This window comes from Dermacentor andersoni, chromosome 7, assembly GCF_023375885.2.
Source record: "Dermacentor andersoni chromosome 7, qqDerAnde1_hic_scaffold, whole genome shotgun sequence".
NCBI lineage: Eukaryota > Metazoa > Arthropoda > Arachnida > Ixodida > Ixodidae > Dermacentor > Dermacentor andersoni.
In genome coordinates this window covers 66,218,354-66,238,286 of record NC_092820.1, presented here as the reverse complement: position 1 = coordinate 66,238,286, position 19,933 = coordinate 66,218,354, and the positions used below count along the sequence as shown (strand labels likewise).

At 44.2% G+C, this 19,933-nt stretch overlaps 1 protein-coding gene across 12 annotated transcripts in view; it reads right to left on the bottom strand.

The window, feature by feature from the left end:
* LOC126534369 (uncharacterized) overlaps positions 1-19,933 on the bottom strand; it is a 110,163-nt gene that overhangs the window by 63,880 nt on the left and 26,350 nt on the right. For 9 of the 12 annotated variants that reach the window (XR_011895692.1, XR_011895694.1, XM_055072835.1 and 6 more), the window contains 2 exons: positions 11,786-11,859; positions 258-335 (listed from right to left, as the gene is read on the bottom strand). Coding sequence is in view for 7 of the 12 variants with exons in the window: in XM_055072835.1 (XP_054928810.1) it covers positions 258-335; positions 11,786-11,859 (152 nt within the window). In the remaining 5 variants the exon portion in view is untranslated. The remainder of the gene's footprint in view (positions 1-257; positions 336-11,785; positions 11,860-19,933) is intronic. The other 3 variants (XR_011895693.1, XR_011895695.1, XR_008613310.1) reach the window with 1 other exon arrangement.

Here is a 19,933-nt window from a genome sequence, read left to right as displayed (position 1 = left end):
GTCATTCAAGCAATTGGTTTCGTTTGTGAAGACAACCACCTTGAGCTTACTTCACGACTTCAAACTGTTTCCACAAGATCGTCTACGCATTAACTAAGTCTACCATCCGGCTCGAATTTCTTTCTACTGCAGTGTTCTGCTCCCATTTGTATGGTTGCCCAACAGGCGCTGTCGTGGATATCATAGCTTTTTGAAGTGTCACTTTTTTTCTCCTGCCCTTTAACATTGTAGTTGCAACACGCAACTTATATTCTTACCTTTAGACTGCAGCGAAAAAACAGCGCAGTGATCCCTGGCGTCCCAAAAAAGGAGAGTATAGTCAGTGCCTTTGACTCCTAAAAAAAAAAAAATATACGACAGATGCAATCATGCTAAAATAACTGAGCATTCGTCTCAAAAAATTGCTTGTTCATTGACACAGGTTTTTTCATCCATTGCAGCGCTTTTTCGCATACTTTAAGCAATAGTGTTAGCGTTACCACTGTCAACTGTCAAAAACAATTACCGAGCGATACATGCCTCATACATACCGCATGATGTATGTATGTATGTATGTATGTATGTATGTATGTATGTATGTATGTATGTATGTATGTATGTATGTATGCATGCATGCATGTATGTATGTATGTATGTATGTATGTATGTATGTATGTATGTATGTATGTATGTATGTATGTATGTATGTATGTATGTATGTATGTATGTATGTATGTATGTATGTATGTATGTAATGTTGTACATGTTGGGAACATATTAGGCAGCATTAGATGTTCCGTAAAAATATCATAGTTTTCCTGTACTTTGGCGGACTGGGAACATGCAAATCAATTTTAATGACAGCAGCACCACATTTCAACTATTGCTTCAACTAACTCTTCTGAAAACATTTTTCTGCACCGTCATTGTTCTCGCAACAAGATAGGTCAAGAAAATATATGCACAATACTCTTGCGGTTTTATCGAAGAATTTGCACCACCAAGTGGGTAAGACACGGCCACAGCAAAATAACTTTATTTCGTAGTTGTCTAGCTAATGCTTGTTTCACAAGATTACGCATTCCGCACATTTGTGAACCTCTGTCTGTCTGCGGCAGCGCAAATCCATGCACCACTTGGGCTAACTGGAATACGTTTTAACTAAAATACTTCAGTGAATGTTGCAGTTATCGCACGATGAATGTTGATGTTATTGCGATTAGCAATAAGCAGTGCAGTCCCAAACCGTATTGCCATTGAGAAAGCGCCCGCCTGATGTTTGGGGCGGGTATCCAGTTGAACGTCTCTTTCGTGCATCCCTCTGAACGCGCTTTGCCACTTAGCGGCGCCATCGCGAAATATATCCGCACAAAGTGCATCTTAATATTCTGGGTGCTTTATTTGAATGTTAAATCACCTGTGGTATTAAGCACAATTCTACTAATTCAGCCGGGATACTTCAAGAGGTGTACATTACTTACACTAGAAATAAATACGCATAATTGAATAATTACTCAACTTTACTAATACATTTTTCAAGTTATAACATTAGGACACATATTGCAAATAATGAACCCTGCGATTCCACAGGGCATGTCCAGTTGGAAGGATTAATGGCACTAACGGCAGTTTTGAGATAGGCGCAGTCAATCCAAGCGTAAAAATGTGCTGTGCTACCGCAGCAGGAAGTCAGCTGCTGAGAAAGCTCCTCTGGCATAAACTTATGTGAGCGCCTGTTGCAGCTACCGAAAGCGGTTGTTCCGAGAGAATAGCCACGTATTCCACTGTAGCAGCTACGTTCCGTCATATTGGGTGATTTTTGGAGCTACGGATTACGTTGACACAACACGTCATCAGCTTAAGCCACCCACATGTGAGCGCGATGACACGGACTGCACGGACAGAAAGCTTTCCTTATATTTTCTTCTCTTCCACAATTACGCCCATGAGTCTCAGACATCGTCTCTGCGGCTAACTGTGGAACATCAATGCAATCTGCCGGCGTAACTATATGGCAAGCATATTGAAAAAAGTGATATTTGAAAAGACTACCCGAGTTTTAAAATCTTTCTGCTAGAAACATCGAAAGCGTGTGCCTTTCTACGAAGAGCTCTCGTTTACGATAAATGTTTAGCAATACAGGGCCATGCACCCAATCTATGACAGCTCCATTCCGGAATCTCGCACACACATTTCACTCTCCTTCCATCTGCCCCACTAGTGACATTATTTCATTCCCATTTCCTTCCCCAGGTTTAACATTGTGGAATGACTCCGGTGTTATTCCAACTGCACAGTTTCCACAGCCCCACTTCCACTAAAAGCAATGTTGCTACACTGCTTGCAGTCAGAATGCCAAAATAGTAAGTCCACTCTTTGACATTCAACAGTGTTTGTTATGTGCAGTATACGCTTCAAGTCACGCTGTTTCCAGTACGTTGCAACGTTAATATACGACGTCATAATACGGACTGCTGTGTTCAAAGTACTTCTCTAAGGTGTTCACCAATGCTCCAGACTGACCTATTTCGTAGAAGAAGTTGACTTTAGGATAGCAATTTATACATATAGGTGACCGTTTGGGGCCGCAATAACGCACGCACACGCACGCGCTCACACACTTAAGCATAAAAGAAAGCAGCCCCCCCCCCCCCCCCCCGCTTTTTCACGGGCGCTTGGGATGCAAAAGGGGGCACTTTCTTGAGTTTTTGTATGTAATTGTGTGTGCATGTGAGTGTGTTCTTCACTGAAGCTGACGCCAATACATGATTTGTATTTTTAGGCTGAGATAAGCTGACGCCATATGCAGTTTCAATAGTGGGGCTGTTTCCTCGCTTCACCGTCGATGGCGTTCGCGATGATTTAGCAAAGGACAAGCGAAAGTGTGTTGGCGCCTACTGTCTGCGTTTTTTTTTCCAGGACGGTGGATTAGCGGGAGAATATTTGTTTTATTCTTCGTCAATCGGCAGGCGCACACCACAATAACCTCTGTCAAGTTAAGCCGATTTTATGTTGTATAAAACGTCACATCACACGTGACAATAATTGGGAGCATGTATATTTAAAAATCACTATCTCTAAACCCTCTCCCATCTAATGCACCTGAATGGGCTGATCCTTGTAGGTGATATTATATTTATGAAAAGTAATAAAAGTTTCATTCACGCATTGTAGACTTATTCCAATGGGGAGGCGACGCCATTGAACACTATTTCTAAGCTACCAGTTTCTACCGTATTCAGGCTTATTCAGGCTACAGGCTTCCGCACTAGGTGTGGAATAATAAAGTCAGTTTAAATTTACCGCAGTTAGCAGTGCAATTCAAGGACCAATAATTTGGTGAAATCAATTTTTCAAAAATGCTAATAATCTAGTGTGTGCTAATTAAAGCCTCCCAGGGTTTCGTAGCATAGTTGGCTCGGCTCCTCCTGTTATATTTGTGAATGGGGCTTCAGGTTTCCTGTACTTTAAACGAACGGACTTATCATCCACAGCTCGGAGGTTGCGTTTATGAAAACACGGACATAAGCACGGGCCATTCAAAACATGGGTATGGAGAACACCGAATTATACAGTAATAATTATTGGAAGCCGTTTCTCCGCTTTGAAGGTGACATTATAGTTGTACAATCGGTAAGAGCTTGTACTAATATCAGATTCTCACGGTAATTTCTCCCTCGAAGAGTTTATCTGAAACAGCGCCACCGAAAGAACCGAATGAAAAAGACAATCTATTAAGGACAATATATTGGGGAGAGTTCTATTGAAATAGCAGGGTTCATTAATAACGAATTCATCATATGCCACAATACCAGACACATTGTAAGCGACGCAATTACAAAAATGAGAACTCGGACTGGCGCCATCTGTTGCGGACACTGGCACCCACCTCTCATATGCGATGTGAGATACAGCGAGCGGCTGTTAGATGCCCACCACAGTGTGGAAGCCCCTGCGCGCCGCATCACTTTCTCTGTTTTCTATCGCCGATGCTGTAAAGATACACCTATTTCGGAAGTTTTGAATGGGCAAAAAATTTGTGGAAAAAAGTGTTTCTTATGGAAATTTAGGGAAAGCGTAAAGAAATACTCTTACCTCATACAGCCTGTAAAAGTAACAATGACCACAGGCAAGGCTACACGCAAAGACGTGTATTTAAAAGGTATAACAAGGTGTTGTCATTAAATAAGAAATAACATTCTTATTTATCCGTTTGGAGATTCTAAATAACATTGAGAATCGTCATCTAACGACCGTGACCGCTGCCCTCATTTTCCTCGAGTATGGAGGCAATGCTAGTGCATATATGGCAAACTCTGGTAGTTTAGTTTTACGACGTAAGCTGTTAAGGGCTCATTCCAACAGCCGCTTCGGGTGGCGATGGTGTCCGCCACCGCCGCCTCCACCACCGGTGTCCGTATCAGCTCTCGCCGGGAATGAAAAAAAAACAACAAAAAAACAAGCTACCGCTGGGATCGAACCCGGGCACTCTGCGCGGGACGTTCTTACACATACTTCAGTTTCACAGCTCCACTCGGGAGGTGGCCGAAGTGGCGGTCACTCAAATTAATGGTACTGCGATCATGTCTTTTGTACGTTCTACCACTTCTGGTTTCGCTAATGCTTTCAATTCTGCTTTCATTTCGGTTCTGCTGTTTCGTCTGTCGCTTCTGTGGTCATGTTGGCGTTGTGTGACGGGCGGCGGTTTCTTCCGGTGAAAAAAAAAGTTTCGCGACCAAGCTTTTCGGCGTCTCATAATAGGAAAAAGTTTCCTATGCAGTTCTGCTTTGCCCATGGCTGCTCCAGCGGCCGGATGCAACGTGATGCTGGTGGTCACTATGTTTTTTTTCGCACTGCGATGACGGCAGAGAGTTTTTTATGTGGAAGTATATGCTGCAGCGAAAGGAAGAATGCCCCACAGATAAGTCCTACGTGTGTGAACGTCAATTTGAGGGCTACAAACTATATTTCAATTCTTGAGAACAAATATCTATTGATAGCATCGCTGGAAACATGGACGCGTTTTCACGGCACGATTTCACGACTCAGTTATTCCCGGTCATGGCACCCCAGTATCGCACCTAATTCGCGGCGTGAAAAGCTACAACAAAATCCACAAAATCGTATGTGTAGCGGTTACACTACCTTCAAAATCATAAATGAAATCATCCTCAGAGAAGCAGAAGGCTTGACAAGAAAGGACGGCCCGTCGTGCATAACGTCAAGCCATACAGGTTCATATCAAACAGTGTAGTGCAGTACTTGCAAAAGCTTGTGAACGTTATGTCCTGCTGTAGAAGCTACCTTGTTCAAGGATGCCTCCAAACACAACCCTAAAGCGACTACAGAAACATAAGTATGGGCGATACGACGAAGAAAAATACCTGTAGCTTCAAATATACGTAATTCTGACAGCATCGAAAGCAGCCAACACAGGTGCGCTGCTGAGCCATGTGCAGATGGCTGTCCATTCATTTGCGTGGTTGGCCGACCATTCAAACTTGGTGTGCTTTTTGATGAGACTGCGCAATAGTTGCGTCATTTCTGCTAGATTCGGAATGCATTTCCCAAAGTAACTGGCAACACCTAACACTCTGTGCACTGCAGCTTTGTCCGTTGGTTGCAACATTTCTTTAAGGGGCATGCTCAGTGTGCCATTCGGCCTTATTCCGTCTTGGCTCATGACATCACCCAAGAAGTCAACTTCAGTAAGCTCGAAATTGCACTTGCTTGCAGTAAAAGTTAAGCCAGTGTTTTATGCCAGTTGCAATACATTTCGAAGGCGTGTGTCATGTTCTTCTTTAGTGACGCCCCAGACAAGAACGTCATCTACATATACACGCACCCTCGGAGCACTGTCAAAAATTTCGCTCAAAGTTTTTTGAAAGACTTGAGGAGCCGATGCGATACCGAAGGGCAGCCTCAGAAAGCGGTAGCGAACAAAGGGCGTGCCGAATGTGCCGATTTTTCATATGGCGTCATCCAAAGGAATTTGGTGGAAACCTGAATTCCCATCGAGGCGGGAAAAATATTGAGTGCTGGTGAGCTCAGCCTCAATGTCTTCACGCTTAGGCATCTGATAATGCTCACATTTTAGGCATTCATTGATATGCCTAAGATGGATGCATACACGCAGTGTGCCGTCCTTTTCACGTACAATAACAAGCGGGCTCACCCAGTCTGTTGGTTCTGTCACTTTCGTGATGATGGCGCCCCGTTCCATGCAGTCCAGCTCCTCCCGCAGTGGTTCTTGTAGTGTCAAGGGTACGCGACGCGCTGGCCTGACTACAGTTATCGAACCAGTGCGTGATACCATCCGATACTGGCGGGCAACACAGCCTGTTCTTTGAAAGAGTTAAGGAAATTCCTGCAGTACTTCGTCGGCAGCGCTAGCGTTGACTGCATCCACCGACCTCGCGACCAGTCCGAGCGCCTCACTTGCATATAGTCCGAGTATTGCCTGGTTGCCTTTTTTACTATTAAGAAGTCGAAACTCCCAGCCTGATCTTTTATGGTGACTGGTAACGTCGCAACACCGAAGTGTAGGATGGCGTCACCGCTATATGACCGCAGAATGGAACTACTCGGCTTCAAACTTTGCATCCCTTTGCACTTCCGATAGACCGAGTAACAGCAAGTTAGCTTGGGAGCATGTGTCTACTTTCAAGAAGGCATCCTGGCGGCCACTTTAGCGTTTACGATCCAGACCGTCGAGTTTCTCACATTGCAAGTTTTTACATCAAGGATGTCGAAAGTGTCCTGCACGTTGACCACTTCGCCTACTGTAGACCCTTTCTTGATACACGCTGCAAAATTATTGGCGCCACCACATACAAAACACGTCTTCCCGAACGCCGGACACCTACTACGTTCGTGCGAGCGGTTGCATTTTATGCATTTAAACGGGCGGTTCTTTACCGACGCGACCTATTCTTCCGCCTGAGCCCATGCTTTGTTCTACTGGCTGGACAGTTCAGCAGCCTTGCAGATTTGTTCTGTCTTGGCTAGCGTAAGGTCTTTTACTTTGATGAGCTTCTTCCGCAACTTGGGGTTATGTACACCGAATACAAGCTGGCAGCGGATCATTGACTCGGTTAATTCAGCGAAGTTGCAGCTTCGGGACAGCTTGCGCAAGTCGCGCAGGAAATGATCAAAGGGCTCCGCTTCGTCCTGGGTTCTTCACCGGAAAATATACCTCTCATAGACTTCTTTTTAGTGTTCTTCAATGTACTTTTTAAACTTCCGCACGACCGTCGTGTAATCATCCTTAAGGTCCGCCTCCAGAAGGGTGAAGTTGTTAAACACCTCAAGTGCATCGTCGCCAGCAACACTCAGCAGTAGCGCAGCCTTGACAGCTTCTGACGTTGGTTCTTTCGTAGATGCTATCGGTTGTAAGAACAGTTCGAACTTCTGGATGAACAGGTTCCAATTCTGCGCGATGTTGTCGGATGATCCGGAAAGTTTCAGATCCTCCGGTGGCTTGACTAGCTCCATTGCTCTGAATGGTTACATTCATTCAGCGATCCTACTTCTGACACCATGAATCGTTTGGACGGAATCCAAGAATGAAAAGAACGTTTATTCTGAAAACACCCAGGGCATATATAGTCGTCGGCTTTCCAAGGCGCGTGTTGCCGTAATCTCCGTGCTGCCAGTCAGTTCAGGCTGATACGTGCGACGCATGAGTAGTTTGCACGACTACCCCAGTCAGGCTGGAGAAACCACCTGCTCTTGCCTGCATGTGGATGTAAAGATTTGTAGTCGTTGACATGACAAATGAAGTTTTATTGGATTATCAGCGTTCATTCGACAAAAAGAAACAAAAGAACGATATAAAACGACCGTTTACAGAGCACGTGCACGTGACCCACCAATAGAAAAATGCAAGATTACTTTTAAAAAAGGTTGCTCAAGCAAATAAGACTTCACAATGTTCGTTGTCAAATTTATTCGTAGAAAATAAAATAATCCTTCGACAATCTTGCCACTCGCTTGTCAGTCGCTTGCCAATATTGCCACTTCCTGCCGATCACATTGAACGCACATATTTTTATACGCGTGAACGACATGTAAACAGGCATGGAATGGAACAGCTGGCGGGCGGAGAAATTCACCGAGCATATTCAGCTTCCAGGTAGGAATTTCGTTCGTTTATTTGTTTACAGCTTATACAGATACCAACAATCTACATTTACACTGCTTTAAGGATTTAATGTAGGTTTTTAACTTCGCAAATTTCGCATTTGTGTGACAGATTTTAGATGAGCCATCTGCCAGCCAAGTGCTGGCTGATGGTTCGTTGACCCCTTTGCGGAGAATTTTGTCCACTTCTTATTGGATGACTCGACGTTCAGCCTGCGATACCCGATAGGGACGCCGACGAATGAGATTCGTGTCTCCAGTGTCTATAAGGTGGTCAACAACAGATGTTTGGCCTAAAGGTCTGCCGCCAAAATCAAAGATGTCCCGTTACGATTGAAGCAAGAGGCGTATGTCCGTGGCCTGTGCGGAGGTGAGGTCAGGTGCAATCATTTTCGCGAAGTCATCCGTTAAGGAACCAGATTGTGAGCTGCACTTGGCGCTAATTAGCCACTCTCGGCATCCAGACTCCCTATGTCAAATTCGGAATCACCAGAAACGCTGGCCAAGAACATGCCGGCTGCAAGCACTTGAGGGCACAGGCTGAAATTCAGAAGCGGAAGAACGACGTTGTTATTAGTAATCGTCACCAGCGTATGCGGAAGACAAACGTTCCGGTTCAAAAGCACGTCGATGATGGGGCGAAGGACATATTCACCGTCGGGATTCTGTGGCTGTGCGGTGAAAGCGACGTAAGTGACTGCCTCAGGTGACAGACGCACATCTTGAAGCGAACACAAGTGCGGTGGAGCACTGCTGGAGCATCGGCGACTTGAGGCAGTTCCAACTGAAGAACGCTGGTTGCGCAGTCGATGAGAGCAAAATAATGGGCTAAAATGTTCAATCCGAGGGTAACGTCGTGAGGGCACTTGTCGATCACAGCAATATGTTCAAAATACGCTCAAGTGTCCTATGTTACAGTAATTCCAGCACTTAAGTACTCTTGGCACCAACGGCCGAAACGCATGTCGAAAAGGACCAAATCATTTTGAAGCTTTAAAAACATCGCAAATTGGGAAGACGACGGGCTTGCAATATGAGAAGACCTTTCCTCACTGGCATGATGAGAATCAGGAGGTCATTTTCGCTGATGAAAGTGTCGACATACTAAATAACACCAGCCCTAGTCTCCTTGCAATCTCATAAGTATGAACGTACATTGGTGTCCCTCAATACATTGACTTTATTCAATTGATCCCGCACAATACGTTGCATAACGTCTATAGCGAGAACATTCTTGCGACCATTAATCCCCACATCTGTGATTTGTCCCATGACAAAGGCCTCAAGAGACGCAGACATGGCTTTGCGATTAAGCCGGTTGAGGCTATCGGCAGCATTCACCGGCACAAACATGACAAGTGTGAACCGGTGGCTCTCACGTAATCATGGTATATTTACTTGCTGAAGGAGAGGAGATAAGTAGCCTTCTCTTTGAAACGGGGTGGTGAAAAACAGTAACCTAGTCTGCTTAAATTATTCAGATATGTTATAGACATTTTTCCTTACATGAATATTTATGCATATCCATAAACTTCTCTCCTTCCTCAAGACGTCTCTACCTGGCACTGCTACCTATGCAACTGCTACTTGGCGTGCCACCTAATGTAATAATATGCAACTGCAATGGAAAGCGCGCACGTATAGACGCTACGCGGCGCGAATCTCACATTGCAAGGTAAGTGTCACGATACGGTGACAATGATCATGAAGGTTTATTGGCTTCTTGTTTCAAACTCTACGGTAACCCAGTCGCCTAGCCAGTTTGATTTATTCAGGCACACCATGAATATTTTTCTAGCATGCTTGCATACCCTCCTTACTATTCTTTCTCTTGGTCAAACCTTCTTTAACAGCCTTGTACCACTGCATGTGCATCTGCTACATGGCGTTCTAGATGCTGCAATATTATGCAAGTGCAACGGCAAATGCGCCATACCGACGCTATGCTGCGCGCATGTCACATCGCGTGGCTCCTCGCGCACTAGGGTTCCTGTATAGGACATTGTTCCGGTGCATGCTAGTAAAAAGAAAAAAAAAAGTGCTCTCATGGGTGAGTGTTGCAGTGTTCGATCCTGGCGAGAACTGGTTCTCTTTTTTCTCATTCGCCGCAGTAGCTTTTAGGACACCGGTGGCAGAAGCGGTTGAGGGTGCGGCGTACACCATCGCCACCCCACAGGGCTTTTGGAATGAGCCCATAACAACTTACGCTGTAAAATCTGCAGACCACTCCCCACATCCTCAAGGAATGCGAAGGGTTTTCCTTGCTAGATTCGTTGGTAAATCACCACTTCACGAAGAGCTTGGCCTTAAAGTGGTTGGAAGTCTCAACCGGTGAACAACCGCGATAAGGAAGCAACGCTTAGAGTATAAAAGTGAAACAAAAGAAAAGGCAGAGGAGCAATTGATAAGATGGGTTCTACTGAGCGCGTAGGTAGCGACAGAAGTTTGCTGAGAAGTTTCAAAAAAATATAGATTGGGAAAGCTTATACAAACATTCTAGAATGGAAAGCAAGTATAGCTTATCTCATTAAGTTAAGCATTCTGGATGACTATTTGTCACCCCACCATTTTAGAGGGGATGGCAACAAATCAACATCATCGTCAAAGTGCGGGAGAGGAGCTTGGTTGCCCCAACGCGCGTGTTCCAGCGACCTCAATAATCGGCGCGACATGCATTTCGGACGCCACGCGTAGGCTTCATGACAGGGGCGGCCAGTGTTGTTAGGGTAGCACAAAAGAAGAGTCCGGTTGTAGAAAACGCCTCACACATAAGTAGTTTTGATAGTTGCAATACATTGTGTCGCTATATTGATGCCGCGCTAAACGCACAACCGCAGACAGTCATCGTGAGATAGGTTGCGCCGATTTTCCTCAAATAATAAATGTCTTTTACGTTGGTAACCAACCACGTGAGAAAAACATTTGCCTGTAAAATGACTTTATCTCATTGCTGTATACGTGTATGAGAAGAGCACATACACACACACACACACGCACACACACACACACACACATATATATATATATATATATATATATATATATATATATATATATATATATAATATATATATATATATATATATATATATATATATATATATATATATATATATATATATATATATATATATATATATATATATATATATATATATATACTTTGATCAGGCACTCTGGTCAAGTTTGATGGGAGAGGAGGCGCATATGGCTTAAGTAGTTTATCATGATAACTGCTCTTTCCCTCCTATTGCACTGTGTTCTTCTCATCGTGCATTCCTTCTTCGTCCGACGCAGGAAGCAATTTTATGCCGCGACGAAATTTGTGCGATGCAGTCCCCACAATACCGTTCATTATGTGTGAAGATTTGTTTAGGATTACGCCGTTTCATGGAGGTATCACATCTATAACAGTGAACTCGTTGAATATTGATGCGGATGAACGTACCATGTTGAATAGTCCTTGCGAAAAATAATCAACAATATAACTATGACGCGTAGTCTAGGCCTGCTTTGCTGTTAACGGCTATAATATGTCTAAATTGAAGACAGTCACCTTGTATTTGTACATGAATCTGCATCCGAAAAGCTACTCAGTTACAGGGTAAGTGGGCTGCTCCATCCCCATCAAAAGGTTACTGATGATTTGCATATTGTACAGTACCTGGTCGCTGGCTTACACGCATTGTTGGTCCTTGTCTTCCTTCAAAAATTGATCCGTAAAATTGTTGCTTTTGCCTGAAATTTATATTTGTTCCAGATTTACACATACAGATCAAACAAAAGGGACAGCAATGCAAAACCAGGCTTGGCTAAAATGATTCTCGTTGATGAGTGCCAAACTTCATAAACACACACCACGTTCACCACCAACACATGATAAAGACAAGAACAAGATTTTGGTATTTCTAAGACACAGAAAATACAATATAACCACCTCTGTGGCTTGATTTCGTGAATGTAGCAATGCAAGAACCTCATTGTACAGAAAGGAGACGCAACGGCCACTGCCCCAAAGTCTAACCATACACTACGTCTAAATTGCAGAATATTAATGAATTCGGGCCAGTGAAATTACTTTTTAGGAACATCCGAATAATTCTTTCATACTATATACAATCGTTAAATAATGCTTCGCGTCTTACTACCTCAAGGATGTTAAGCCGAAAAACATTTAGGATTCTTTTGTTCAGACTCTAAATGCTGAAAATGCAACAAAATTTAAAGTGTTCTTCAGATAGCTTTATGGGCGTTCATTGAATAACAATTATCTGTGAAACAAAAACAAAATGTCATTTTGGCTGAAAATTGAAGCGCTAACAGTGATACCAAAATTTAGCGTTGTGCTTGTATTCGTAGGATGAAGTTCATATTTTACGCGCCCTCGATACGTTCGCATGACGCCGCTGGCAAGGCAATTCCTGCCGTGTATAAGCGCTATCTGTATCAATGGAGTGGCCATTGTAGATGCAGCGTGGTAGAAGAAAACAGCATCATGGACGCTACCAGATCGTCTGACGAAGCTTACGTGACGGACAGCGGCGCCAGAGGAGTTCGAGGCGTCGCAACTCGGTGGCGCAAACTACGAGACCAATGGACAAGTTTCAGCCTTGTGTCATACCTAGTGAAATATCAGACAGCGTCTTTTCGATCTTAACTGCCCGTTCAGCTGAGATCAACGCACCAATACGGCCGCTTTGCAGGAACATCAGTGTCGGGGCGCGCTTTGACGCCATCAAGTTCGCCACATTGCAGTAAAACGAGCATGGTCAAAAAGTTGCACACTCGCTGTGGTTGCTCAGTGGCTGTGGTGTTGGGCTGCTGAGCACGAGGTCCCAGCATCCAATCCTGACCACGGCGGCCGCATTACGATGGGGACGAAATACGAAACCACCCGTGTACTTAGATTTAGGTACATATTAAAGAACCCCAGAGGGTCAACATTTGCGGAGTCCTCTACTACGGCGTGCCTCATAATCAGAAAGCGGTTTGGGCACGTAGAACCCCATAATTAATTTCTTTTAAAGTTGCACCTTATTTAGACCCGGTGTATCTCGAGCAACAAAGTGGACGGTGTGCTTAGGACTACTGGTGTTTATGTATTCGGTTGGGCACTCCTTATGTTGGCGCGAGCACGTGCGATGCTCTTCCCAGCAGCGTAAGACACAACGCTACTCTGGTTCCGCCAGCGAGACGACTGCGCGTAACCATAATGGCTGCCTTGATTTCGACCGTGCTTTGTTTTTTTTTTTTTATATTATGTTGCAGCTACAGGAACTCTATGCCTGGAACCCCGCATGCGTCATCGAGCACAGAAGCACAGCAACGGCGACAGCAGCTGTGCCGATGGCGTTCTTGCCCTTCTTGCACCCGTATATTTGGTATTGCAATAAAATGCGCGTTCGTAACATTTTTGCTGACGATTATTGTAGTGGTGGGTAACAGTACCAAACATGATGCAATCAATGTGGTAATATAAGTAACAGGAAAACAGGCATAATCAAACAGGTTATTGATTTCTGAGCTTTCATTGCCAATGGTTGAAGTACATGGTGTCCCGATACCACATGCACGATTTTGAGACTACGATGTGTATGTTTAACAAAGACGTGATATGTACGCAAAGACTCCGTTCTTTAAGAGAACTAAGACATTTTCTGCAGCGATAGCTAATGCAATACCTTTATTTCAACATAAAAATTGTACCTGAACATATGGGGATTTATAAACGAACCAAACAATATTCCTAAGTGATATCACCTTAACATATACAATGAAAACATCTCCATGAAAGCATTATATTTCTTAAAAGAAATATTAATAACAGAAATACAGAATGTAGCTACTGTGGGGTAATTATATGAATCCGTTTTTCAATAAAACACATCAGTGGTCATAGGTTAATTAAATAAAGTTACTGTTAATCATTGCAGTTTCTCTGTAACGAGAAGAGTTGTACCTGAATATCGCAAATGATACTCTATTTGAGTAAAAAATAAGCATTATTTTGGAGTGGGTTCTTCATCAGCATCATCATCAGCCTGGTTATGCCCACTGCAGGGCAAAGGCCTCTCCCATACTTCTCCAACTCCCCCGGTCATGTACTAATCGTGGCCATGTTGTCTCTGCAAACTTCTTAATCTCATCCGCCCACCTAACTTTCTGCCGCCCTATGCTAACGCTTTCCTTCCCTTGGAATCCATTCCGTAACTCTTACTGACCATCGGTTGTCTTCCCTCCCCATTACGTGTCCTGCCCATGCCCATTTCTTTTTCTTGATTTCAACTACGATATCATTAACTCGCGTTTGTTCCCTCACCCAATCTGCTCTTTTCTTATCCCTTTACGTTACACCTATCATTCTTCTTTCCATAGCTCGTTGTGTCGTCCTCAATTTATGTAGAACCCTTTTCGTAAGCCTCCAGGTTTCTGCCCCGTACGTGAGTACTGGTAAGACACAGCTGTTATAAACTTGAGGGATAATGGCAACCTGCTGTTCATGACCCGAGAATGCCTGCCAAACGCACCCCAGCCCATTCTTATTCTTCTGATTATTTCAGTCTCATGATCCGGATCCGCAGTCACTACCTGTCCTAAGTAGATGTATTCCCTCACCACTTCCAGTGCCTCAATACCTATTGTAAACTGCTGTTCTCTTCCGAAACTGTTAAACATTACTTTAGTTTTCTGCAGATTAATATTTAGACCCACCCTTCGGCTTTGCCTCTCCTGGGTCAGTGAGCATGCATTGCAGTTGGTCCCTTGAGTTACTAAGCAAGGCAACGTCATCAGCGAATCGCAAGTTACTAAGCTATTCTCCATTGACTCTTATATCCAATTCTTCCCAATCCAGGTTTCTGATTACCTCCTGTAAACACGCTGTGAATAGCATTGGAGAGATCGTATCTCCCTACCTGATGCCTTTCTTTATTGGGATTTTGTTGCTTCCTTTATGGAGGACTAGGGTGGCTGTGGAGCCGCTATAGATATCTTTCAGTATTTTTACATACTGCGCGTCTATACCCTGATTCCGCAATGCCTCCACGACTGCTGAGGTTTCGACTGAATCAAACGCTTTCTCGTAATCAATGAAAGTTATATATAAAGGTTGGTTATATTCCGCACATTTTTCTATCACCTGATTGATAGTGTGAATATGGTCTATTGTTGAGTAGCCTTTACGGAATCCTGTCTGGTCCTTTGGTTGACGGAAGTCTAAGGTGTTCCTGATTCTATTTGCAATTACCTTAGTAAATACTTTGTAGGCAACGGACAGTAAACTGATGGGTCTATAATTTTTCAAGTCCTTGGCGTCCCGTTTCTTCTGGATTAGGATTATTTTGGCGTTTTTCCAAGATTCCGGTACGCTCGAAGTCATGAGGCATTGCGTATACAGGGTGGCCAGTTTCTCTAGAACAATCTGGCCACCATCATCATCATCATCATCATCATCATCAGCCTAGTTACGCCCACTGCAGGGCAAAGGCCTCTCCCATACTTCTCCAACTACCCCGGTCATGTACTAATTGTGGCCATGTTGTCTCTGCAAACTTCTTAATCTCATCCGCCCACCTAACTTTCTGCCGCCCTATGCTAACGCTTTCCTTCCCTTGGAATCCATTCCGTAACTCTTACTGACCATCGGTTGTCTTCCCTCCCCATTACGTGTCCTGCCCATGCCCATTTCTTTTTCTTGATTTCAACTACGATATCATTAACTCGCGTTTGTTCCCTCACCCAATCTGCTCTTTTCTTATCCCTTTACGTTACACCTATCATTCTTCTTTCCATAGCTCGTTGTGTCGTCCTCAATTTATGTAGAACCCTTTTCGTAAGCCTCCAGGTTTCTGCCCCGTACGTGAGTACTGGTAAGACACAGCTGTTATAAACTTGAGGGATAATGGCAACCTGCTGTTCATGACCCGAGAATGCCTGCCAAACGCACCCCAGCCCATTCTTATTCTTCTGATTATTTCAGTCTCATGATCCGGATCCGCAGTCACTACCTGTCCTAAGTAGATGTATTCCCTCACCACTTCCAGTGCCTCAATACCTATTGTAAACTGCTGTTCCCTTCCGAAACTGTTAAACATTACTTTAGTTTTCTGCAGATTAATATTTAGACCCACCCTTCGGCTTTGCCTCTCCTGGGTCAGTGAGCATGCATTGCAGTTGGTCCCCTGAGTTACTAAGCAAGGCAACGTCATCAGCGAATCGCAAGTTACTAAGCTATTCTCCATTGACTCTTATATCCAATTCTTCCCAATCCAGGTTTCTGATTACCTCCTGTAAACACGCTGTGAATAGCATTGGAGAGATCGTATCTCCCTACCTGATGCCTTTCTTTATTGGGATTTTGTTGCTTCCTTTATGGAGGACTAGGGTGGCTGTGGAGCCGCTATAGATATCTTTCAGTATTTTTACATACTGCGCGTCTATACCCTGATTCCGCAATGCCTCCACGACTGCTGAGGTTTCGACTGAATCAAACGCTTTCTCGTAATCAATGAAAGTTATATATAAAGGTTGGTTATATTCCGCACATTTTTCTATCACCTGATTGATAGTGTGAATATGGTCTATTGTTGAGTAGCCTTTACGGAATCCTGTCTGGTCCTTTGGTTGACGGAAGTCTAAGGTGTTCCTGATTCTATTTGCAATTACCTTAGTAAATACTTTGTAGGCAACGGACAGTAAACTGATGGGTCTATAATTTTTCAAGTCCTTGGCGTCCCGTTTCTTCTGGATTAGGATTATTTTGGCGTTTTTCCAAGATTCCGGTACGCTCGAAGTCATGAGGCATTGCGTATACAGGGTGGCCAGTTTCTCTAGAACAATCTGGCCACCATCATCATCATCATCATCATCATCATCATCAGCCTAGTTACGCCCACTGCAGGGCAAAGGCCTCTCCCATACTTCTCCAACTACCCCGGTCATGTACTAATTGTGGCCATGTTGTCCCTGCCAACGTCTTAATGTCATCCGCCCACCTAACTTTCTGCCGCCCCCTGCTACGCTTCCCTTCCCTTGGAATCCAGTCCGTAACTCTTAGTGACCATCGGTTATCTTCCCTCCTCATTACATGTCCGGCCCATGCCAATTTCTTTTTCTTGATTTCAACTAAGATGTCGTTTACCCGCGTTTGTTGCCTCACCCAATCTGCTCTTTTCTTATCCCTTAACGTTACACCCATCATTCTTCTTTCCATATCTCGTTGCGTCGTCCTCAATTTCAGCAGGACCCTTTTCGTAAGCCTCCAGGTTTCTGCCCCATATGTGAGTACTGGTAACACACAGCTGTTGTACACTTTCCTTTTGAGGGATAGTGGCAACCTGCTGTTCATGATTTGAGAATGCCTGCCAAACGCACCCCAACCCATTCTTATTCTTCTGGTTATTTCAGTCTCATGATCCGGATCCCTGGTCACTACCTGCCCTAAGTAGATGTATTCCCTTACCACTTCCAGTGCTTCGCTACCTATCGTAAACTGCTGTTCTCTTCCGAGACTGTTAAACAATACTTTAGCTTTCTGCAGATTAATTTTCAGACCCACCCTTCTGCTTTGCCTCTCCAGGTCAGTGAGCATGCATTGCAATTGGTCTCCTGAGTTACTAAGCAAGGCAATATCATCAGCGAATCGCAAGTTGCTATGGTATTCTCCATCAACTTTTATCCCCAATTCTTCCCACTCCAGGCCTCTGAATACCTCCTGTAAACATGCTGTGAATAGCATTGGAGATATCGTTTCTCCCTTTCTGACGCCTTTCATTATAGGGATTTTGTTGCTTTCTTTGTGGAGGACTACGGTGGCTGTGGAGCCGCTATAGATATCTTCCAGTATTTTTACATATGGCTCATCTACACCCTGATTCCGTAATGCCTCCATGACTGCTGAGGTTTCGACTGAATCAAACGCTTTCTCGTAATCAATGAAAGCTGTATATAAGGGTTGGTTATATTCTGCACATTTCTCTATCACTTGATTGATAGTGTGAATATGGTCTATTGTTGAGTAGCCTTTACGGAATCCTGCCTGGTCCTTTGGTTGACAGAAGTCTAAGGTGTTCCTGATTCTATTTGTGATTACCTTAGTAAATACTTTGTAGGCAACGGACAGTAAGCTGATCGGTCTATAATTTTTCGAGTCTTTGGCGTCCCCTTTCTAATGGATTAGGATTATGTTAGCGTTCTTCCAAGATTCCGGTACGCTCGAGGTTATGAGGCATTGCGTATACAGGGTGGCCAGTTTCTCTAGAACAATCTGACCACCATCCTTCAACAAATCTGCTGTTACCTGATCCTCCCCAGCTGCCTTCCCCCTTTGCATAGCTCCTAAGGCTTTCTTTACTTCTTCTGGCGTTACCTGTGGGATTTCGAATTCCTCTAGGCTATTCTCTCTTCCACTGTCGTCGTGGGTGCCACTGGTACTGTATAAATCTCTATAGAACTCCTCAGCCACATGAACTATCTCATCCATATTAGTAACGATATTGCCGGCTTTGTCTCTTAACGCACACATCTGATTCTTGCCTATTCCTAGTTTCTTCTTCACAGTTTTTAGGCTTCCTCCGTTCCTGAGAGCCTGTTCAATTCTATCCATATTATAGTTCCTGATGTCCGCTGTCTTACGCTTGTTGATTAACTTAGAAAGTTCCGCCAGTTCTATTCTAGCTGTAGGATTAGAGGCTTTCATACATTGGCGTTTCTTGATCAGATCTTTCGTCTCCTGCGATAGCTTACTGGTTTCCTGTCTAACGGCGTTACCACCGACTTCTATTGCGCACTCCTTAATGATGCCCATGAGATTGTCGTTCATTGCTTCAACACTAAGGTCCTCTTCCTGAGTTAAAGCCGAATACCTGTTCTGTAGTTTGATCCGGAATTCCTCTAGTTTCCCTCTTACCGCTAACTCACTGATTGGCTTCTTGTGTACCAGTTTCTTTCGTTCCCTCCTCAAGTCTAGGCTAATTCGAGTTCTTACCATCCTGTGGTCACTGCAGCGTACCTTGCCGAGCACGTCTACATCTTGAATGATGCCAGGGTTCGCGCAGAGTATGAAGTCGATTTCATTTCTAGTCTCACCATTCGGGCTCCTCCACGTCCACTTTCGACTAACCCGCTTGCGGAAAAAGGTATTCATTATCCGCATATAATTCTGTTCTGCAAACTCTACTAATAATTCTCCTCTGCTATTCCTAGAGCCTATGCCATATTCCCCCACTGACTTGTCTTCAGCCTGCTTCTTGCCTAAACTGGCATTGAAGTCGCCCATCAGTATAGTGTATTTTGTTTTGAGTTTACCCATCGCCGACTCTACGTCTTCATAAAAGCTTTCGACTTCCTGGTCATCATGACTAGATGCAGGAGCGTAGACCTGTACAACCTTCATTTTGTACCTCTTATTAAGTTTCACAACAAGACATGCCACCCTCTCGTTAATGCTATAGAATTCCTGTATGTTACCAGTTATTTCCTTATTAATCAGGAATCCGACTCCTAGTTCTCGTCTCTCCGCTAAGCCCCGGTAACACAGTACATGCCCGCTTTTTAGCACTGTATATGCTTCTTTTGTCCTCCTAACCTCACTGAGCCCTATTATATCCCATTTACTACCCTCTAATTCCTCCAATAACACTGCTAGACTCGCCTCACTAGATAGCGTTCTAACGTTAAACGTTGCCAGGTTCAGATTCCAATGGCGGCCTGTCCGGAGCCAGGTATTCTTAGCACCCTCTGCAGCGTCACAGATCTGACCGCCGCCGTGGTCAGTTGCTTCGCGGCTGCTGGGGACTGAGGGCCGGGGTTCGAT